Source organism: Chiloscyllium punctatum, chromosome 4 (assembly GCF_047496795.1).
Source record: "Chiloscyllium punctatum isolate Juve2018m chromosome 4, sChiPun1.3, whole genome shotgun sequence".
NCBI classification, from domain to species: Eukaryota; Metazoa; Chordata; class Chondrichthyes; order Orectolobiformes; family Hemiscylliidae; genus Chiloscyllium; species Chiloscyllium punctatum.
In genome coordinates this window covers 58,977,468-59,001,316 of record NC_092742.1, presented here as the reverse complement: position 1 = coordinate 59,001,316, position 23,849 = coordinate 58,977,468, and the positions used below count along the sequence as shown (strand labels likewise).

The 23,849-nt window shown below is 38.4% G+C and overlaps 2 protein-coding genes across 5 annotated transcripts in view; one reads left to right on the top strand and one right to left on the bottom strand.

The window, feature by feature from the left end:
• ccdc175 (coiled-coil domain containing 175) overlaps positions 1–12,530 on the top strand; it is a 93,987-nt gene extending 81,457 nt beyond the window's left edge. Inside the window, exons 16-21 of the mRNA XM_072568847.1 lie at positions 6,215–6,294; positions 10,186–10,338; positions 10,720–10,822; positions 11,316–11,588; positions 11,667–11,726; positions 12,468–12,530. Coding sequence (XP_072424948.1) covers positions 6,215–6,294; positions 10,186–10,338; positions 10,720–10,822; positions 11,316–11,588; positions 11,667–11,713 — 656 coding nt within the window. The 3' untranslated portion in view covers positions 11,714–11,726; positions 12,468–12,530. The remainder of the gene's footprint in view (positions 1–6,214; positions 6,295–10,185; positions 10,339–10,719; positions 10,823–11,315; positions 11,589–11,666; positions 11,727–12,467) is intronic.
• jkamp (jnk1/mapk8 associated membrane protein) overlaps positions 10,144–23,849 on the bottom strand; it is a 44,072-nt gene continuing 30,366 nt past the window's right edge. For all 4 annotated transcript variants that reach the window (XM_072568852.1, XM_072568851.1, XM_072568853.1 and 1 more), the window contains 4 exons: positions 22,487–22,693; positions 20,113–20,294; positions 13,600–13,676; positions 10,144–12,954 (listed from right to left, as the gene is read on the bottom strand). In XM_072568852.1, the coding sequence (XP_072424953.1) occupies positions 12,736–12,954; positions 13,600–13,676; positions 20,113–20,294; positions 22,487–22,693 (685 nt within the window). In that variant the 3' untranslated portion in view covers positions 10,144–12,735. The remainder of the gene's footprint in view (positions 12,955–13,599; positions 13,677–20,112; positions 20,295–22,486; positions 22,694–23,849) is intronic.

Here is a 23,849-nt window from a genome sequence, read left to right as displayed (position 1 = left end):
GGTGTGAAAAGAGCAGAGGTTGTAGTGCCATTACTTAAGAAAGCTGAAGATCACACAACACTATGTTATAGTCAAACAGGGTTTACTTGAAAGTACTAGCTTTTGGAGTGCTGCTCCTTCATCATGTAGCTGGACTATAACCTGGTATTGTGTGACTTTCAACTTTGTCCATCCCAGTCCAACACCGGGACCTCCATATCATTATGAAAGTTGGTAAGGAAAAGCCAGGGAACTGTAGACCGGTAAGCATAAATGGTGGGCAAGTTGTTGAGTGAATCCTGAGGGACAGGATTAACAAGTATTTGGAAAGACAAGGACTGATTAGAGAAATCCAACATGGCTTTCAGCATGAGAAATCGTGTCTCACTAACTGGATTTAATTTTCTGAAGAAATTATGAAGAGGATTGATGAAGGCAGCAGTGTACGTTGTCTATGTGGAACTTCAGCAGGTGGTCGACAAGGTTCCTCATGGTAAACTGATTAACAAGGGGTTAAATCACATGGAATCCATTTGGATTCAAAATTGGTTTGAACATAAGAGACAGAGGGTGTGGTGGAGTATTGTTTTTCAGACTGGAGACCTGTGACCAGCAGTGTGCCACATGGATTGGTGCTGGGTCATTTATATAATTTATATAAATTATTTGGATGTGAACATCGGTGGTATGGTTAGTAAGTTTACATATGACACTGAAATCGGTGATGTATTGGACAGTGAACAAGGTTATCTAAGAGAACAAGGGATCTTGACCAGATCGGGCCAAAGCATGGTTGATTGAGTTTAATTTAGATAAATGTGAGATGCTGCATTTTGGAAAGGCAAATCAGGAAAGGTCTTATACACTTAATGGTAAGGTCCTGGGGGTATTGCCAAACAAAGATACATTAGGATGAAGGTTCATAGTTCCCTGAAATTGGAGTCACAGGTAGACAGGGTAGTGAGGAAGGTGTTTGGCATGCTTGCCTGGTCAGTGCATTGAGTATACGAGTGGGAATGTCATGTTGCAACTGTACAGGACATTGATCATGCCACTTTTGGAATACTGAGTTCAGTTCTGGTCTCCCTGGTATCCCTCCACCGCCGCTCCCTCACCACCCGATGCATGGAGGAAAAGCGCCTCATCTTCTGCCTCGGAACACTTCAACCCCATGGCATCATTGTGGATTTCACCAGTTTCCTCATTTCCCCTTCCCCCACCTCCAACCTTCCACCTCAGCACCACCCTCATGACCTGTCCTACCTGCCTATCTTCCGTTCCACCTATCCACTCCACCCTCCTCTCTGACCTATCATCTTCATCCCCAACCCCATTCAGCCATTGTACTCTTTGCTGCCTTCCCCCACCCTCCTCTCTGACCTATCACCCCAATCCCCACCCCCAGTTCACCTTTTGTACTCTATGCTACTTTCTCCCCACCCCCACCCCCCTCTCATTTATCTCTCTACTCTGCAGGCACCCTGCCTCTATTCCTGATGAAGGGCTTTTGGCTGAAACGTCAATTTTCCTGCTCCTCAGTTGCTGCCTGACCTGCTCTGCTTTTCCAGCACCACTCTAATCTAGATGAGTTTAGTGGAGTCAGGAAAAGTTTATCTATAATGTTTCACTCTCTGAATAAATCTATTCTAAGTAAAGGCTAACTCTGGACGATTCCTTTACCATTTCTTATTCATGTACATACCTAAATGTCTTTTAAATGTAACTGTACCCACTTCCACCATGCCCTCTGGAAGTTCTTTCCACACGCGAAACACTGTTAAAAAAAATTGCCCCTTGTCTTTTTAAACTTTTCTTCCTTCATCTTAAAAATATGCCTTGAAATCTCCCACCCCAGGGAAAAGACACATGCCATTCACCTTATGTATACCTTTGAACATCAGGGAGACCGAGCACCAACTCACAGAGCAGTTAAGAGAGTATCTGTGTCTGCATGCGCCAACCAACCCCACCGCCTTGTGACCAACTACTTCAACTCCCCCTCCCACTCCCCCAGGGACATGCAAATCCTGAGCCTCCTCCACTCCCAAATCAAAGCCACCCGCCAACTGAAGTAAGAACACCTCATCTTCCACCTCGGGGCCCTACAACCACACGGCGTTAACATTGACTACACCAGTTTCCAAATCTCCGCACCCTCCAGCTCATACCAGATCTAGCCCTCCAAACCAGCACCACCCTCTTGACGTGTCCTACCTGTCCATCTTCCTTCCCACCTATCCACTCCACACTCCTCTCTGACCTATCACAATCACCTCCTACCTATTGCCATTCCACCTACATTCCCCCCCCAGCCCCAGTCCCAACTCCACACCCCATTAATTATCTCTCAGTCTCCTTCCCCCTCCACATGCCTAAAACATCAACTCTTCTGCTCCTCAGATGCTGCCTGACCTGCTATGCTTTTTCCAGCACCACGCTTTAAATCTCAAGCATCTGCAGTCCTCTCTATCTCCCTCATTATTTTAAACACCTCCATATGGTCACCTCCCTCGACCTCCAATGCTCCAGTGAATAAAATTCCAGCCAATCCAGTCTCGCCTTATAACACAAACTCTCCATTCCTGGCAACAGCCTAGTAAATCTCTTCTGAACCCTCTCCAACTTGATAATATTTTTCCTATAACAGGGAGACCAGAACTGGACACAGTATTCCAGAGGAGGCCTCATCAACATCCTGTACAACCTCAACATAATGTCCCAATTCCTATACTCAAAGGCCTGTGCAATGAAGGCAAGCATGCTAAATGCCTTCTAAATCACCTCATCTATATGTGATGCAAACTTCAAAGAATTATGTAGCTGAGGCCTTAGATCTCTCTGTTCTACAACACTTATCAAGGCCCTACTTTTAATTCTTTAAGTCTTGCCTTTATTCATTTTACCAAAACGTAATACCTCACATTTATCCAAATCAAACTCCATTTGCCGCTCTTCAGCCCATTGACCCAATTGATCAAGATCTCTTTGTAATATCAGATAACCTTCTTCATTGTCCACGATACCACCAATCTTGGTGTTATCTGCAAACTTACTCATCATGCCTTCCATATTCTCATGTAAATCAGTTTCATAAATGACAAGCAAAAGTGGACCCAGCACCGATCCTTGTAGAACACCGCTAGTCGCAGGTCTCCAGTCTGAAAAACAATCCTCCAACATCATTAAACCAATTTAGTATCCATTTGGCAAGCTCACCCTGAATCCCATGTAGGCTAACTTTACTAATTAGTCTACCATGTGGAATCTTGTCAAAGATTTTACTAAAGTTTAAATAAACAATGTCTACCATTCTGCCCTCGTCAACCTTCTTGGTTACTTCCTCAGAAAGATTAATCAAGTTTGTGAAACATGCTTTTCCTCACACAAAACCATGTTGACTATCCGTAGTCATTCCTTGCCTCTCCAAATGCCCATACTTCCTATCTTTCGACAACCTACCCACCACCAAAGTCAGATTTACAGATCTATAGTTTCCAGACTTATCCTTACATCCCTTCTTAAACAAAGATACAATATTAGCCACTCAGTCATCTGGCACCTGTCCTGTAGTTATAGGTGATACAAATATTTCTGCAAGGAGTACTGCAATATCCTCCTTAACTTCTCGCAAAGTCCTTGGATACATTAGATCAGGTTCTGGAGATTTATCCACCTTTATATTTTCTAGGACCTCCAGGACTTCCTCTTCTGTCATGTGAACTGTTTGCAAAACATCTGTATTTATTCCCACTGAATTCTCTAGCCTCTATTTCTTTCTCCACAGTAAAAGCTGACACAAAATATTAATTTAATATCTCTTCCTTCTCCTGAGGTTCAACACGGGCAACTTCTTGAACTCTAAGGGGCCCTACTCTCTCTAGTTGCTCTCAATGTACTTGTGGGATCTTAACCTTATCCTTCACCTTATTTCATAAAGTGACAGTCTCAAGATTAGGACTAGAGTCAGAAGTTCTCATGAAGCTTTACTGGCTTCCAACAAATTCGACAATGAAATTAATACGAGAAGCAAATCAAAAGGCAACTGATGGTTGGAAGGAATCTGGAACTTATTTTATCCAGATTGTGTTCAGACTACTTTGTCGCTTAGATTATTTATACTGGAAAAGTCATGACAGCACTAATAATGCTAAAGTGAGGCAAGTTTCTCAGGGCTCAGAGTGACTAGATGATACAGAACTTAAAAGTAAACCAAACCCTCCATCATGGACAAATTTCTAAACCTCTTTTTAGTTCTTTTGGACATATATTCCTGGAAGTGTGCATCATTTATCATAAAAGTAATGTTTCTGTATATTTTATAACTTTCAAAAGAAAGTGTCTTTAAGATGACAAAGAGGCAGAAGGGAAACAATGGGGAATAAATAAATGTCTGTGGTCTGAATAACGCTTTGTGATTGTGTGATGTTTATTTTTCTGAAAATAGACTGTATTCAATTTGAACCTGAGGAAACATTAAGATATCATCAAGATGACATATTGATGATTTCTTATGAGGTAGTGGTACAGAATTTGAGAAATATAATATTAATAAGATTGAAAAAGGAATTTCAGTTTGGAAGTCAAGCTAATATAAATGCAAAATACCATAGATGCTGGAAATCAGAAACAAACACAATACTGGAGAAATTCAGCAACAGCCTGGCAGTATCTGTGGAGAGTGAAATAAAGTTAACATTTCAAGTCTGGCATAACTTCTTCAGAAGTGAAGTCTGACTTCTGGCCTCTAAACTATATTGATTTAGATATTAAGCACACTGGGTCTGAAACAATTATAGATCATCAATCTTATTTAGAGAGTATTATTCGCATGTGGGTTAATTGTGGGTTGTCATGGCAGAATGAAGATGTGTTGTCTAAAGAACAGACCCAGCAGTTACAAAGCATGATTGGTCAGTTGAATTGGTAATGCACTCAGGCGAAATCAGATGCTAGTTTAGATGAATTGTGATAAAACACACTGAAGTTGAAGACATTTTAAAAGCAAATAAAACATTTAAAAAGTTGGATGTGCATAAATGCATACTTATGTTTCTATCCTTGAGTGTCCCAAAGAATGTTAACTCATTTTTAGTAGTGTGTCATAATTCATTTTTCAGATGGATATTTGAGTGCAACTGGTTTCGGAATGTCTTTCATAAGTGATAATAGGACCTGCGAACCTAAGAAATTAAAACGGGTTGTTAAAAGAATTCAAGCTGTGGAAAGACTGGTTCTTGTGGAAAAAGTGGATATGAGATTCTATTTTATGGGATTTTCTATTTAATAGTATAATGGAGATAGTTTGCACATTGAATGTTGAATAGATAGTTGTTCCTCCTGAAATTGTTCTTTATAGGATAAAATATGCTCCACAAATATATGAATGAAGGATGATAATGGACTTACCCAGATGTATTGAAAGAAAATTTGTGGAGAAGGGAAACCTCGAAGATCTTTCACAGAATCCCTACAGTGTGGAAGAGGCCAATAGCATCACAATTATTTCCATACCCAATCCCCGTAATCCTGCATTTACCATGGCCAATCCACCTAACCTGCACTATTGATAAATTAGCATGGCCAATCCACCTGTATCTCTTTGCACTGAGGGCAGAAACCCAGGCGGACACAGAGAATGTGACGACTCCATGCAGTCATCCAATTCTGTAATTGTACCTGGGTCCCTGGCACTGTGAGGCAGCAGTGCTAACCACTGAGCCACCGTGTCACACATAAACTTAAAAGGGCTTGTGTTCACACTGTTATTGGGTTGTTTCACAAAATGAATTGCTTGTTAAGAACTTGTTGGAGATCCTGCAGAAAGAGTTTCTATAATGCTTTGTACAGAATTTGGAAAAGGATTTTATTTTCTTTAATTTTCTTTTGAAATATTGTTTGTGCATATTACCTGATTATAATATAACAGCCTCTTGAGGAATCACCAAGTGAACAAATTATTTCAATGAAAACTTCTTCTTCAACATCATAGAAATATGAAGCATTCAGAAACTGCAAGAGCCAGAGCACAATACATAAATAATTTTGTACTTCCATAAATCCATATGCCAACAATTGTAATATATACATTCTGTGTAGAGAAAATATAATATGGAAAATAGTATTTTTGTCAAGTTAAAGCATAAACTAAATGTGGGTATCTGACCAGTACTCGTATTAAGGATTTGATTCAAACCATTAAATATTACAACTAAACACAGACTACTTCTTTTTACAGCTCAAAAAAATGAGAAATATGAACTTGATAGTACAATTGCTCAGTTAAAGACAGAAACCAAAAAACTTCTTTCATCTAAGGTAACTTTTATATTACAACTGTAAATACAAGATGAGTAACATTGAAAATGTGCAGTTAATTTAAACCTTTAGGTTTTTGCAATATTAGTTGGATGCCTTCTTGTATAATCATTTAAAATAAGAGTCTTTTGTATGAAATCATTCAGCAGTCTGAGAATTATAAAGTCACAGTAAACTAAGTTTCATTACTGTTAATTATTTGAAGCATTGCTAATGAAAGTGAATACAGCTGTTGCATCAACATCAATCGTATCTAGGTATGTGGGAGGAAGGGTTATAAATGAAGCAACTGAGGATAGTTGAACCCAGGGCACTCCCGAGATATCTACATTGATATTCTGGGGTTAAAATGCTCAGACTTTGAGAAATATATTAATCATCTTTTGAGCTAGCTAGACTGAAGTCAGTAAAGTTTTCTTACCAATCCTATTGGCTTCAACGTGACAGATCTCCTTGTTGTCAATGGTAATCTCACATCTGTAATTTATCTCTTCTGCCCATATTTGGATTAGCGCTGTAATGGTATTTGACACCAAGCAAATTTGCTGAAACTCATACTGAGAAATAGTGAGCAGCCAATTGATGAGCAAATGCCACTTCATAGCATCATCAATGGAACGTTCCATCATTTCCCTATGAGGCCATTTTACACTGAGAACACTTGTTGTGAATCCTCTTTAACTCCTCCTTAACTGAACTTCATTGCTTGACTGCCGGTTTACCTTCAAGTAGTTCTTTCAAGCCTATTTATGCCTATTCACACCTCAGCTTAATGAAATTGTCCTTTCCCAAATTTAAAATTTTTATTCCTGATCTTAGTCTTTTCCATAACTAGTCTAAAACGAACTTAATTGTCACTAACACTAAAATGCCTTCTCACTGGTATCCCTTCAACCTATCCAGTCATTCCCTTAAAAAAAAGACCACGTGCTGTTTGCTTCATTGGTCTTGCTATGTACGAGCTAAAAGAGCTTTCCTTGATATATTTTAAGAATTCCTGTGTATATACTGTTCATTTATTTTTTTTCTTTGAACGTTTGGACATCTGTATACACCCAGCAGGAATGATGACCACTTTTCATAGAATCCCTAAAGTGCGGAAGCCATCAAGTCCAGGCCAATCTCTTGAAGAGCATCCCACCCCCATCCCTGAAACCCTGCATTTCCCTCAGCTAATCACTTAGCCTGCACATCCCTGGACACTATGGGCAATTTAGAATGGCCAAAGCATCTTACATGCACATCGTTGAGCTGTGGGAGGAAACCAGAGCACCCAGAGAAAACCCACACTGACAAGAAGAATGTTCAAGCTCTACACAGTCTCCCGACGCTGGAATCAAACCTGGGAAACCTGAGGCAGCAGTGCTAACCATTGAGCCATGTTCCTCTGTACAGTTAATGCATGATCTGCAATATTTAACCAATATTTCAAAACCCCTTTTCCAAATGGAAACACCAGCCTTCCTATCCTGTCCAAAACAAAACCCATAGCTAGAAACAAGCCTTCCCTCCCACCCTTCTTTAAGTGACAAGTCAGTAACAGGTATAACGTGCTTGCAATTCTGTCGGTGCCTTCAGTTCATCTACCCTATTCACCAAGCTCCTTGCACTGAAGAAATACTACTCATTACCAAGCAACTCCTTTGATGTCTGAATTCTTTCCTCTGAGTTCTTGAACTTGCAGGTAGCTTTTTTTTGGATTTTCCTGTGCCAACACCTAGAATACCATTCTCACAGCCACACTCGATTAAACCCTCCCCAGTAGCAATAGCAAGCTACCATCTCTAATTATTGACTGAAGAATTTTTTCTTGTAGTGCTGAACAGCCAATCCATATTCCGAGCACGATCTCCCAGCCAGAAGAAACATTTTCTCAGTATCTTCCCAGTCAACACAGGTCACATCTACTCCATCTCAGCTCATGATTATTCCCTTCATCCCAGGAACCACTCGAGAGCAGTCATTGTATTCTTTCTACAGAAAATAATGAAAACCGCACAATACTCCAGCTATATCCTGATAAATATCCTATTTAATTGGAATAACTCACATTTCTCCATCTTTAAATGCCAATCTCTTGATAATAAAAGCTAATATGCCATTTATCTTCCCAAGTGCTCATTTCTCTTGCATGTCAACTTTCTTTGATTGACTGATAGAAATACTTCTGCATCAGTGTCAAATTGTTATTTGACCAGTCTATGGGGCAGCACTCCCAATTTTGTTACAAGTACCCAAATAGGGATTTGCAGGCTACTGAGCTGTGTATGCTTTTGGCATATTCCATTTGATTAATCTCCTGTTTGCTTGGAAAAACAGGCAATAGTGCATCACACACCCAGATTTATGACCAGCACCAAAGAATTTACCATGTCATTGGCAGACTTTGTAATACTTTAGCTGCCAGAAAAAGTGATGAGAAAGCATAAATGTTGCTACCATGAAAACCAGAGTTAAAAATCACACAACACCAGGTTATAGTCCAACAGGTGTAATTGGAAGCACACTAGCTTTTGGAGTGACGCTCCTTCATCAGGTGATTGTCCCTGTCCACAATCACCTGATGAAGGAGCGTCGCTCCGAAAGCTAGTGCTTCCAATGAAACCTGTTGGACTATAACCTGGTGTTGTATGATTTTTAACTTTGTACACCCCCAGTCCAACACCGGCATCTCCGAATCATGAAAACCAGAGGCTGAGAAATCTCACAAAGAAAAAGCTGCATGCTTTCAGAAGGGTTATAGTTGTAAAAGTGAAAGTTTGTCAAAGGGTATTCTACTTCATGTAACTTCCAGTTAGATGCAAAGACCTTTAGATGGTATGAAGGTTGGTAATTTAGCAGACAATTTACAGATCTCAATGGGTAAGAACTTAAGGGTGTTTAGTTAATTGTACCTACCTTCAGTGCAATTTTAGTAGAATTGTCAGAAAAGCAGTATAATTTTCCAAAATTATAGGAGCAGCTCAAATAACCCACATGAAAATCCTAACACCTAATATTAAACAGTACACATTTTAAATAATATTGGACAAACTGTGCAACATCAAATCTGTACATTGACAGTGTTTTTTGTCTTAATTTTCACTACAAAATAAGTAGGTTAAAGAACTCTGAGCAAGTTACATAACAGAAAAGAATATTAAAAACTAGCTAAAAGAAACTAATTTAAAATATATGAAGCATGCAATGAACAGCAACCAGAATGGGTATTGAATATTATTTAAAATTCACAATTAATGGCCAATCATTTATTCATTATAGTGAGTTCAGTAAAAAGGCTATAACAACAATTTGCTCAGAAATAATGGCAAGTTTCTTGTGCCAGCTATCATTAGTATGTAAAGCAAAACAGTAATTTATGATAAACAGGGACTATGCTATCTGTTCCAGTTCAGTACTCTAGCCTTATCAAAACTAAAGAAAAATCATACCATGAGACTTCTGTTTTATGAAATTACTTGATTTATGCAGTTCAGACAAATTCAGCTCCTTCCATATATTTCATGTTGCACTGCCCAGTTTCACCTGTGATTTGAGTAGCCTATGCCAATCAATGTTGGAGGCCAAGAAAAGCAACATTTAAATAGGTACACTCCTGCACATTGTAGATTATGTCTAGACGTTTGCTGGCTTTTTCTTTTCCTTTATTTCTCTTTGTCTCATCCTAATTCCATTTTCATTCTTCACTGGTGATTATTTCTATAATTAGTTAAATTTAAGTAAGTGTTGAATTTGATGCTCAGGAAGTCCCAACCGCACCATTCCATGATCAACTCACACATCAAGCAATTTTTGGACCTTCACATTTTGTGAAGTGGATTTTGGAAAAAAAAATGAACAGCAAATATATCAATAGCAGAATACATTTATTGCATTTGTTTCTTTCATCAGCCACAACTGAAGTCTTTGTTAGCTGCAATGCGAAACAGCCTCTATAACCAAGTTAAAAATACTGCTGAGCGACTAAAATTCATGGAGGCAGATATATATGAAACAAACAGAAGACTTGAACATCTTGAGATAGAAAACTGCAAACTGAAACTGGTGAGTAAAGTATTATTTAGCAATGCAGTGTTTTTTATTAAAACTAGTTGTATGTATTTACACTTTACATGCATCTGTATGGCAGAATTTCTTCAAGGAAGAAATATTCCTGCATGAAACAGTAAAATAAAGCATATTCACATTTGCACATGCTCTTCCTTAACCAACAGCGGCAGCAAAAACTGCTGTTGTGGTTAGGCATTACTATCTGTGCCTTTAGCTGAGAAAGTTTAGCAATAAGGTCTGGATTTCCATTCTTAATCACTTTCAGCGAGTTTGCTGTAAAAATCTGCAGGATGAGAGACACCTCTGATTACAATGAAGAAGCTGCATATTAATAACGATATATTCCAATTAATCTTTCCTATCTTTCATTGACAGTGCAACTTCCAACTGGTGAGAGTCACTGCCTCACTCAAAGAAGGAAGAGAAAAGCAAATCGCAGCAAAGAACCAACAGGATATTGAACTACAAATTATCTACGGTGCATCAACTGAAAAAATGTTTTGTGAAAAGAAGTTAACAGAGTGTCACAAAGTTTACTGTTCCAGTATTTGACATCAAGCCTCTTAATTGTGACACTTTATAGTCAGTTTTTATTCCTAAATATTTCTACCAACAAATTAATTACTATATGTACAAACTTAGGCTCATCTCAGATACCTTGGATGCAAACAATTCTATTATAGTGGGAAAAATGATTTGAGTCTCCAGAAAAATTTCAATTTGCATTCATAAATCATATAAGTGTTCTAGAATTTAAATGTTTAAACTTTGTATGTAAATATGAGGAAAAAATGACAAATTTCAAGCAAAATACATCTATAATTTGATCATTATTGTTGACACAAAGTGCAAACAGTATGCATGCACTATCCTGTCCCTATTTGAAAGACTACCTATACTTAGTTCTACTCGGAGTAATGTACCTTAATTACACATGCTACCAAAGTAATACTATTTTTCTTTGTTTTTAGATAATCTTCTGAATAGCTGGTCATTGGATTCTAGGGTTCAAAAGGTAGTGAGTAACAAAGATTTTTACTGGTATTTATGCATGTATTTATCACAGAATTCACAAATGCCACTTTTGCAGGAATCTGAAGAATGTGAACAGTGTGTACTAGACACAATAAAGGAACTGATGCAGAAAATCTACAGCAGAATACGAACGGTTGGCTACGTTAGTGATCAGCTAAAACAGTACTTAAGTAAACTGCAATCCTTTGTGGGAGCCACACCTCCTACTGGTAGGCCATATTTGATTAAAATTACTTTCTTAGTTGGATTAAACGTATTTTAAATTTTACTTTATCTTTGAATTACAGAAGAAAAGGAAAGATGCATGATGAAACAAATCACATCACCTCAATGACAACATTATATAGGTAAGAAAATATCATTAAGTCATGTTAATAACATTTAATTTGAAATTCATGAAAAATACTTAGTCACTTTTAACTGGCAGTCTCAGAGGTCTCTGTTCGTAATTCCCTCCAAATCTTTATGTTTTAAAACATTTATCATTGAGATTTCTGAAAGATATACTTCCTGCTTTTGTATTTAAAATCTCAATGTTTCAAATTATACTTAAGAAAAATTGCCTCAAGAAAATATTAATACCAAACCTTTCATGATAGAAAGCTAACTACATACAGAAGAACCTTGATTATCAGAACTTTGGAGTATCCGGCAAGAACACAAGGTCCCAATGCTTGTCTAAACTACGTTATCCAGCATTCGATTAACTGAATGAAATACTCCCCACCCGTGTCCTTCGGATAACCGAGGTTCCTCTGTATAGATAGAGGAACTCCATTAGAAAATGGATGGGTGAAAGTTACAGTGGGAAAAAAAATGTAGACTGATAATTATTGTGGCAACTTAAATCTAACCTTTAATATTCAAAAAAAAACATGGGCAGCTTCTGAAAGAACCAATTATTTGGTGATTTAGGCTGGCCCTTTCAATTGACCCACCATCGCACTTTGTTCAAGGAGATCAAATAAAGTCTTCCAATAAACTGGCATTAACCAAAGTTCAGAAACACAGTAATGAAAATTAATGTTGATGAGGTTTGGACAGTTGTATCATTGCAAAAGATTTACCATTTACATTCTGCCCCACAGGATGACAAAGAAACTGAAATTTACATTTTATGAAATCCACTGCAGTTATGTGAGACGGATCCAATTTATTGAAATAAAATTTCTTATCTGCATTTTAATACTATTTTGTCAAAGCATGTGAATCGATTGTGTACATAAAATATAAATAAAGCAGACAGCACATCACAGCTGAACAAGCAATAGTAATTATACTGTAATCATACTGATTCCTACACAAACAGCTAGAATCTGTTTCAAACATCCCTTGTTCTATAGCATGTGCCCCTTTTCAATGTCCATTGCCACCTTCTGACAATATCCTTGAAGGTTCTGTATATTTAGCAGTTAACAGATAGAAAAGTGCTGGAGTTGGTACTAAAGCCAGCAGAGGTAGATCTTGATCCAGTTTATCTAATCTTGAAATTGAGATTATTCCATAGGCATGCAACATCCAATGACTAAACAGAACAACCAGTCTCTTCTTTTTGGTGATCAGATCCTTGTGTGTCTGCAAATGAAAAATACATTTTTTGTTATTTTAAAACTTTTATTTATCCCCTGTTGCTGTTACAAAACAACATTACACTTAATGTGCCATACTTTGAACAGTCCTTCATCATACGCGCCCACCGCGATTCAGAATTTCAGCAAGAGTAGGGAACTGATCATATTTATCATTCACCTAATTCCCTAAAACTGAGTTGTCACAAATTGAATAATCGTTGCAATAAAACTTTTGCAGCATATATTCAGTTTTAATTCACAGTACCGTTTTCTACTACACATAGAGTCACAGTTATAAAGATTTACACCATGGAAACAGACACTTCGATCCAACCCATCCATGCCAACCCAATCTAGTCCCACCTGCCAGCACCCGGCCCATATGCCTCCAAACTCTTCCTGTTCATATACCCACCCAAATGCCTCTTAAATGTTGCAATTGTACTAGCTGCCACCACTTCTTCTGACAGCTCATTCCACACACACAGCAGCTTCTGCGTGAAAAAGTTGCCCCATAGGTCTCTTTTATATCTTAGTTAAAAATATTTAAATGCTAAATTGACAGTTTATACAACTTTAAATCTACAGTATTCCAGAATTTCTAATAAAGTTTCTGTCATAGTTTTGTTATTTGAGTATTCTGACTTACCTGTATTTCTGAGGCAGACATGTATACTGCCAAAGTTACCAATGACAAGACAAGAATTATGTATGGAAAAGCATAATCTAAAACAAATGACCAAAAATTAGTTAATTGTTTCTGAGCACAATATCTTAACATAAAAATGCTGATTAAATTTATTTTGCAAATATAAACAGAATAAATTAAAAGACTGACTTTTTTTTTAAATGTACACCTGTGAGAGTAAATGGCAACTCATTAAATAAATTCTAGAAGCATATGAGATCATTTAAATGCAGGAAGAAACATCAACTGACCTTCAGAGGTATCTCTTTCTCATGTTTAATCAGAACTGTTCCCCAAACCAGTTAGAAGGTAATAATGACTACAGAATTATCTGCAACCTGGACTATAACCAATTACAAGCAGTGTCACTACTAGAATGAATTATAATTTTAAAAAATTAAGAAATACCATTTGTCAATCTTATGCATTGTATTGTCCTTTTAACTATTTTTTGAGCAAAACAAGCAAACTGCATTAAATGGTCAAATTTATTTTGGGATAAAATACTCAGAATGAACTCACCTTCAATAATAAACTGCATATGCAGAGCACAATTTATGCATAAGCAGTGAAGAATAGTGGGTATGTGATTATTACAAAATCTCTGGGAAACTCGAGTTAAAAAATCACACAACACCAGGTTATAGACCAAAAGGCTTATTTGGAATCATTAGCTTTCGGAGCGCTGCTCCTTCATCAGGTGGTTGTGGGGTATAAGATTGTAAGACACAGAATTTATAGCAAAAGATTACATTGTGATGTAACTGAAATTATATGTTGAAAAAGACCTGGATTGTTTGTCAAGTCTCTCATCTTTTAGAATGACCATGTTGGTTTCAGTCCTTTCAGATGTAAATCGCAAAATGTTTTTAAAAGTTACATTCTCAAGTGTCATGTCGGCCCAGATAATGCATTGGAGGTGTGCACTGCCCTGTATGAGACTGTCTGTCTGGTGCAATGTTCTGATTGATTCTAAACTAAAAAACGGATTTGCAGAATCTTACATGGATTCATGCAGTTTTTGAGCAAAATAAAATGTAATTCTGCAAGTACAAATTCACCACCCAAACTTATGTGTATATGTGCACGGGGGGGGGGGGGGGGGGGGGTGTTAAGAGTGTCTGAGATAGAGTGTGTGTATGTGTGTGAGTGTAAAGGGGTATCAGTCTGTGAGAGCGTGAGTGTGGGAGTGTATGAGAGAGGGTCTGCAGGAGTGCACACGCATGTAGTGCAATGCGGTCACCTGTAGTGTGACGTGAACCCAAGGTCCCAGTTGAGGCCATCCCCATGGGTACCGAACTTGGCTATCAGCCTCTGCTCGGCCACTTTTTGGTGTTGCCTGTCCCAAAGTCCGCCTTAAGAGGACACTCAAGGTCCAAGGTCGAATGTCTATCTCATAGGCCCCAGGCAAGGATGCACTGAGGCACAGTACATTGGCGAGATCAAGCAGAGGCTACGGCAACGGATGAATGGACACTGCACAACAATTAACAGATAGGAGTGTTCCCTCCCAAATCGGAGAACACTTCAGCGGTCCGGGATATTCGACCTCTGACCTTCAGGTGACCGTCCTCCAAGGTGGACTTCGGAACAGGCAACAATGAAAAGTGGCCAAGCGGAGGCTGAAAGCCAAGTTCAGTACCCATGGGGATGGCCTCAGCTGGGACCTTCAGTTCATTTCACACTACAGGTGACTGCTACACCCGAGACACCCCTACACTCACCCTCTCACAAACTGATACTCCTTTACACACGTACACACAAATGCACACATACACATATAAGTTTGTGGGGTGAATTTGTACTTGCAAAATTACATTTTACTTTGCTCAAAAACTGCATGAATCCATGTAAGATCCTGTAAACCCTTTTTTTTAGATTAGAATCAATCAGAATATTGCACCAGACAGTCTCACACAGGGCAGTTTACACCTTCAATGCACTTTCTGGGCCGACATGACACCAATTGTTAAGGTTCACTTGAGAATGTAACTTTGAAAAAGGTTTTGCGATTTACATACGAAAGAACTGAAACCAACATGGTCATTCTGAAAGATGAGAGACTTAACAAATAATCCAGGTCTTTTTCAATATATGCTTTCAGTTACATCACAATGTAATCTTTTGCTATAAATTCTGTGTTTTACAATCTTATATTCCACAACCATCTGATGAAGGAGCAGTGCTTCGAAAGCTAGTGATTCCCGGTAAACCTGTTGGACTATAATCTGGTGTTGTGTGATTTTTAACTTTGTTCACCCCGGTCCAACACTGGCTCTTCCAAATGATGGAAACTTGAGGTGTTTACACATTGTAATTCAGACTGATGAAAGTGCCAAGGCAGGGTGATATCTGCACACCTACCTCTGAGTAACCTGATTTTATATATAAATTGGTAGTGTCCACAACGCACTCTGTGAATGTAAGAGAATTGGGGCAGGATAAGGTAAGCACCATCTCCTCACTATTAAATCTGTCTTATAGCAAGAAATGGCTACAGCAAATGGCTCCTTTCACTGAGGTTAGTTTGGAGGAGCTAGAATGAGAGATGGGCAGTTATTTTGGGAGCTTTGGTCAAGAGCTGCCTAGATGAAGAAAGTAGAAAAAGTCATCATTGTCTCACCTAAATTCCAGAAATCATAAATGTGCATAGCAAATATAAGGAGATACAAATGTAATTTTATGGGTTACGTGAATGAAGAGGGTAGAAACAAAATCAAATTGAAGAACAAAGCTTATAGAAATATAGTTATGAGAAAGATAAAGAATAGAATAGTTTGGAGCTTCCGTGGAGTAATATCACATTGGATGTTCCATTTGAACTTATACCCATCCAACAATTACTCCACAATTTCTTGTCTTTAATCGAAGAGCTCATTGCAGCGGTTGTGAATTGGGAGTGAACAGGTCACACCATCTTTCTACAGTACTGGGTGCCACAGTTTAAGTTTAAAGTGTGGGTGTGTTAGGTGGGTTTGGAAGCAGGTAGGAGACTTGATGTGGGTTAGAGTTACCCAGGACTGAAACATTGCTAAATTGAGACACAAAGTTGACACTCAATTTACATAAAAGAAACCAAATTTAGAAAGTGGAACACTAATTTATACAGCATGAGAAGGAGGATAACATAGAGATACAGTGATTGACAATCTATAGTTCTTGTTATTAGCTGAAAAACTTCAGATCTGCAGGTAGCCACTGATTAATCATGGTCTTGCTATGGAAAATATCTGGCAACATACCATCACTGAAACTCATACGCCATATCACTGATGTCTGATGGCATGCAAAACGTCTTATTGTCTTGAGGGCTGCATCCTGTTAATCAACAGCGTTACTTGTGTTTACAGGGAGCAAATATAATATGGGTTACTTCACCTGTTGCTCAATTCACAGGGAGATAGTATTCAAATACTGTCATTAGCTAATAATTCAAAATCCCAGGATAATGTTGTGAACTTGTGTTCAAATCCCACCATGGGACAAATGACAATCAGGTATTTTAAAAAGTTTGTGCAATATGCAGAGAGTGATGATTTGATCACAATATCCATTATCACGCAGAACAGTTTTGGCACGTCCGATTGTAACATCAAATTTATACGGTGAGCAAATGGCTAGTGTCCTATTCAGATTACCAATAAATTAATCCTGTACGTGATTCAAGGTGTGTAGGCCAAGTGGCTCAATGACATATCAAATTACATGTCTCTTTGACCAACCACAGAAGCAGTGTGCCAACTACTCAACCAGCCATGCTTGGAAATGTCCAATATTAAATGTAATTTTCTGTGGACAAAATTACTTAATAATTCTGACTGTGCCAAGAAGTACAGTAATAATCAACTTAAGATCATCAGTCAGGTACGCAGCATGGTTCATTCATGTATACCAGAAACTACATATATTCTCTCACAGGACACTGATCTCGGAATTGCAACTTTTTCTTGGATGAAAGGGTTATGGAGACTCCTGATCCCTGTTTTAGGCCTATGGCAACATCTTGACCAAACAGAGTCCAAGTCTCAGGAAACTAAGAATGACAGTCCCTACTTCATCTCCATACCAACAATGTTCCAACCGAGCAGCGCCCTCTTCTCATACTGTATAAATAATGTTTCAGTTTTAAGTTTGCTTTCTTGCATCCCAGTTCTGATGAATGCAAGACAAAAGTTTTTTATAAATGTTTCAGTTCTGTACTACTAAGCAACTATTCATTACCCAGGAATTAGACGAGGTAATTTCCTATCTTAATATTTCCCGGTAACTATCCAGTTAAGTCCTAAAGCATTCTTCGATGTCTCGACCTCTAGCTCAGTTCAAGAGACTTTTGCAGAGTGCACCAACACATGCAATTGCACACTAGAGGTACTATAGGAACAGAAATGGAAATTCTCAAAGCCAATATTGAACAGTTTGGTCAGTGGCAAAGGAGAGATAATTGAATCAGTGGCAAAAGAGCACCTTTTTTCATTTACATTGGATGTGAACATAGGAGGCATGGTTACTAAGTTTGCAGATGACACTAAAATTGGAGATGTAATGGACAGTGAAGAAAGTTACTTCAGAGTACAACGGGATTTGGATCAGATCGCCAAAGGGCAGAGGAGTGGAGATGGAGTTTAATTTGGAGAAACGTGAGGTGCTGTATTTTGGAAAGGCAAATCAGAGTAGGACTTATATACCTAATGGTAAGGTCCCAGGGAGTGTTGCTGAACAAAGAAACTTGGAGTGCAGGTTCATAGCTCCTTGACAGTCGAGGCACATGTATTTAGGATAGTGAAGGCGGCATTTGGTATACTTGCCTTTATTGGTCAATGCATTGAGTATAGGAGTTGGGAGGTCATACTGCAGCTGTACAGGACATTGGTTAGGCCACATTTGGAGTATTGCATGCAATTCTGGTCACCCTGCTATAGCAAGTTGTAGATGTCGATTTGCTTTCTGAGCTGGAAGGTTCAGTTTCAGACATTTTGTCACCATTCTAAGTAACATCATCAGTGAACCTCCGGATGAAGCACTGGTGGTATGGCTCATTTTTTATATATGCGTTTAGGTTTCCCTGGGTTGGTGATGCCATTTCCTATGGCGATGCCATTTTGTGATGTCATTTCCTGTTCATTTTCTTTGGGGGGGGGTGGAATCCAACTCAATGTGTTAAAAGAACAGGGAATGGCATCACCACCCCAAGGGAACCTAAACACACAAATAAAAAGTAGGCCATACCACCAGTGCTTTGTGTGGAAGCTCACTGATGGTGTTACCTGGTATGGTGATGAAACGTCTGAAACCGAACCTTCCAGCTCAGCAACAAACTTACGTCCAGAACCTCAACCTGAGCTACAAATCTTCTCAAAACTCGCTCATAAGAAGTTGTGAAACTTGAAAGGGTTCAGAAAAAAATTACAAGGATGTTGCCAGGGTTGGAGGGTTTGAGCTATAAGAAGGCTGAACAGACTGGGGCTATTTTCCCTGTAGCGTTGGAGACTGTGGAGTGATCTTATAGAGGTTTATAAAACCATGAGAGGCATGGATAGGGTAAATGGGCAAGGACCTTTTGCTGGGGTGAAGGAGTCTAAAACTAGATGGCATAGGTTTAGGGTGAGAGGGGAAGGATTTAGAAGGAACCTAAGGCGAAACTGTTTCACACAGAGTGTAGCATGTATGAAAGTGTTGTTGGAGGAAATGGTGAAGGCTGGTATGATCACATGAAAAGGATCCGGGATGAGCATATGAAAAGTAAGAGTTTAAAGAGATGTGAGTCAAACACTGGCAAATGGAACTAGATTTATATAGGATATCTAGTTGGACTGAAGGGTCTGTTACCGTACTGGATATCTCAATGATTATTGACAATGACTTCAATCTTTCTGATGTTGAGTTTGGAGAAGCTGGACCTTTAGATGGACAAGATAATTGACAGCACCAACACAATCAAGGGATCACATGAGGTGCTGAAAACGTGAGCAAACGAGCATACAATTGGACATTGATTCCCATATTAAAGATGATGTAATCAAGAGATAGACACTAAAAATAAAGACACCAGGGTTAGATCCATGTTTGACAAATGCTAGTTGCAGTTAGATAAATAGGAAATAAAGTATAACCAGGGCATGGTGTCACATAATATGAAAAACAAACATAGGAAAATCATGGCACAATTATTTACAATGAAGACCAAGCAACAGTCAAAGGTGAGAAGGAATAATACACTCTGGTTATAGACATGTAGAATGTCTTTTGTGATATGAAATTGGTAATGAAAGAAAGTAAAATTAATTACAGCAAACAAATCTTTACATGTTAATGCTGATAATTATATACTGTAAATCTCAAAACATATCTTAAAAAGTTTTAAAAATTAAATTATGCTGGTTTGGACAATTGCTGGGGTCAAATAGGTTGTGGCAAAACCTTGTGAGAGAAGTAGCTAAATCTGAAAGTAACATCTAGACACGAAAATGTACTTACAAAGCAGGCCTCCACCAACTGCCTGAAGTACTGTCAGAATTGGAAAAAAGTAGAGGGCTGCATAAATGCTTTTAAATCGATCAGATTTTCCAAGACCACAGGCAATCTTTTTAACCAGGAGTGGACGAAGCAACATCATAAAAACCAGACAAAAGGCATAGTATATGAAGATAATAGTATATCTGAAAACAAAACAAAAAAAAAAGACTGACCATTAAAAACAAACATTAGAAGAGAACAAAAGTGAATTGAGATTCCCATTTTTCAAAACACTGGTTTCCAATTTTAAGGAGTGTGCTCCCTCGCTACTTTTAATGATCAGCTTGTGAAAAACATAACATGCTCAAAAAATAAGCAGTACATTTTTCTTTGTTAAAAGAAGTGGAAAAAACATTACTTACTGTTCCATTTCAGGAAATTAGTTGGTGAAGCATAGTACAGAAACTATTTTTATTCTCATTTATTTATTTATAGAGCTCACACTACAAGTTCCTAACTCAGCCACCCTAGAGATTTAATAAGTAGTATTTTAATATATTTTGAAACAATGAATTAATTAACTTTTCAAGTAATGAGCTACCCATTAAAGGAGAATATCTCTTCATAAATATTTTCTAATCAACTTGTTCAGAGAGATTATTACACACCTCTGGAACAGGTAGGACTTGAACATAGGCGCCTTGTCTAGAGGTAGGGACACAATCACTGTGAATGCCTTTTTATTTAATGTGAAAAAGAACTACCAAGGGAGGTGTGGAAACCAAACGTATTGTCTGGTGAAATAGCTCCTTCTCAACTGGGAACAAGACACAGTGATTTAAGTGCCAGAATGTTTTACATCTGGATAGTTTTTTCATCAACCTGTTCAAAGATCAACCTGTACTGAAACTCAGTCGCTCGCTTAACAGGTAACCACTTTACTAAGTGATTTAGTTTTATAGTTTATTTTTCAGTCAACCTGAGTGTATTATGACAGCATTCCAGTATTATCCATCAATCCTGGGGTAGGACTTGAATCTGGACTTTCTGACACACAGGCACTACCATCTTCTACAAAATCTTAATGTCCCTTTTTACATATAAAAACAGGGCAGGATTTTCTGAGATTTAGCAATCTTGCACAGATTGCCACTGTACCCTTTTTGTAAAAAAAAACAAAATTAGAACTCCACAGTTCTGACAGAAGAAATTTCAATCAAGACTCCTTCAGAAGTGCAGAACTGGACTTCCATTCAGACAGTTTTCTTGTAGTGAACTTTAGGGAGAAGACAATCAATGGCCCCTTTCTTAGCAGACAGTTGCAGGATTCTGAAACTTAAAAGATTCAGAATCACAGAGACCCATTTTGACAACTGCTATTATACATAAATACATATGTTAAGTGTGAAGTTAGGGCACTGGGGAAGACAGGTTGCCTGATGGTAGGATGTGTAGTGCACCTGTGCAAGGCAAGTGATGGTGTATTTAGGAAAGGTCAGGATAGATGGGAGAAATCAAATCCAGCAGGGATGCAGGGCACAGAGATTGTCAGGTCAAGAGGAACTGTGTTTGAGGGGAGGCCAGTTGGGTTAAAGAGTAGGAAGGGACACTTACCCAGTCTACGGGAGTAGGGTGGTGGGTCTGGAGCGAGGGGAAGTTGCGTGTGGATCCAAAGAGTGGTGTCAGATCTGAAGTGATGAGAGGGTAATAGGATGTCAGGGCACAGTCTGGAGGACATAAGTGATCTGGGAGATTTGTATTTGGGGGTATGCAAGCTACACATGAAGTCAGTTGAATAATTCCTCAGGAGTTTCACCATCTATTTAATCATCAATTTTGCCTGAATAACTACTTAACTAATTTAATCAGATCCCTCCCAATAAAATGGATACTTATGCTGAGTACAAAACAAAATGAAATCGCAAGTGGAATCTTCAATTTTCTGGGCAATTCTTTCAGAGTCTACTACGATCAAAATTCCACTGGGACCCACAACTCCCAGCTGAGCCATTGTTTAATCAACCTGTATGGTTATGTTATGGCACGATTACATGGTGGGTACTCAAAAGTATTAAATTTTTAAATCAACTTGTTCAGAAATAGCACTACACACATCTGGAACAGATGGGTTTGAACCCAGCCCTCCTGGCTCAAAGATAGGACACTAACACTGTGACATAACAGCTCTCACAGGTCAGTGGTCAAGTGAAGTCCCAGTTCATGCCGACTATCTGGATACAATTCAACACAATTTATGGATTATCAGTCCACTATGGTTTTTAAAATCGATACAGATGGAGCTCTAACTTGTCTGAAACGTATGGCAATTTGTAAATTAACATAACTATTAAGTGAGTAAATGAATTTTACTCTTTATTAAAAATCATATACTTACAAAGGGAATACAGCTTCCTGTGTACAGTGCAATGTATTGATGTAATCTGGACTCGGATTATAAAGCATTGTATACCAGTCTGACAGCATCTTCACTCGGCAGGATCGGATTTTCAGTCGCCCAATTGGATCATTCACCAATAACGTAACAATAGCTGCAACAGTACATTCCAATAATGCTGTCACATGCTGAAAAAGTGTGCTGGAACTATAGGGAAAAAGAAAATCTGATTCATTAAGGTGAACTTTGTATCTTTAAAATAATGACAACAGATTTTATTTCAAGGTGTAACGAAATGCAAATAAAAAACAAAACTAGAGGCTGCTCTGATTAGATTCAGGAAAATCCGAAGAAACTTAAACTTATGAAGGAATGCAAATGAGCAATTAGAAATTAGCTATTTTCAGTGACTGAGGTGGTTCTAGATCTTGGAATAATAGATGCAATAGGAGCAACCCAACATAAAACAAGAGAAGGATCAGAGGGAAAATGAGACAAATGCCCGTACCACCAATCTGTTTACATACATCTCAAATATTACTCTATCCTTTTTATAGTTCATATTTCCAACTTTTGAAATTGTGCCCTGTACACAAAGTTCTAAGTAATTTATATATGACAGCTATTGCTGGAAAACATGATTAAAATAGTTAGGTGGTTTGTTTTTGACAAGCACCTAAAATGAACCAAAAGGCCTTTTTCTGTTTTGTCAACCTCTATGAACAGCAAGGGTTCTAATACTGATCTGAGAATTCTACTGTAAATCTACTTCCATTCCAACAATCAACCACTGACAAACAAAAACAAAGCAGAAACTTAAAGAAACAAAGAGAAACTTAGCAGGTCAGGCAGCATCTGTGGACAGGAAAGAAAAGGAGTTAATGTTTTGAGTCCAGTGACCTGTCGTTAGAACTAAATGAACTGGAAAGTGGTAGTACTTATGCTGAAAACCAGGTGCAGAGGAATAATTGGAGTCTGTGCCCAGAAAGAGGGAGGGCTGGGAAAAGAAAGTTTCATTGGAGCAGTGAAGCAAGTCAGAGACAGAAATATTGACAGAAGAACAGGTGGTGAGATTGTGAGCAATTTTGGGCCCTCAATCTAAGGAAGATGTGCCATCATTGGAGGAAGTCCAGAGGAGGTTTAGATTAGATTACTTACAGATTAGATTAGATTAGATTAGATTACTTACAGTGTAGAAACAGGCCCTTCGGCCCAACAAGTCCACACCGACCCGCCGAAGCACAACCCACCTAGACCCATTCCCTTACATTTACCCCTTCACCGAACACTACGGGCAATTTAGCATGGCCAATTCACCTAACCTGCACATTTTTGGATTGTGGGAGGAAACCAGAGCGCCCGG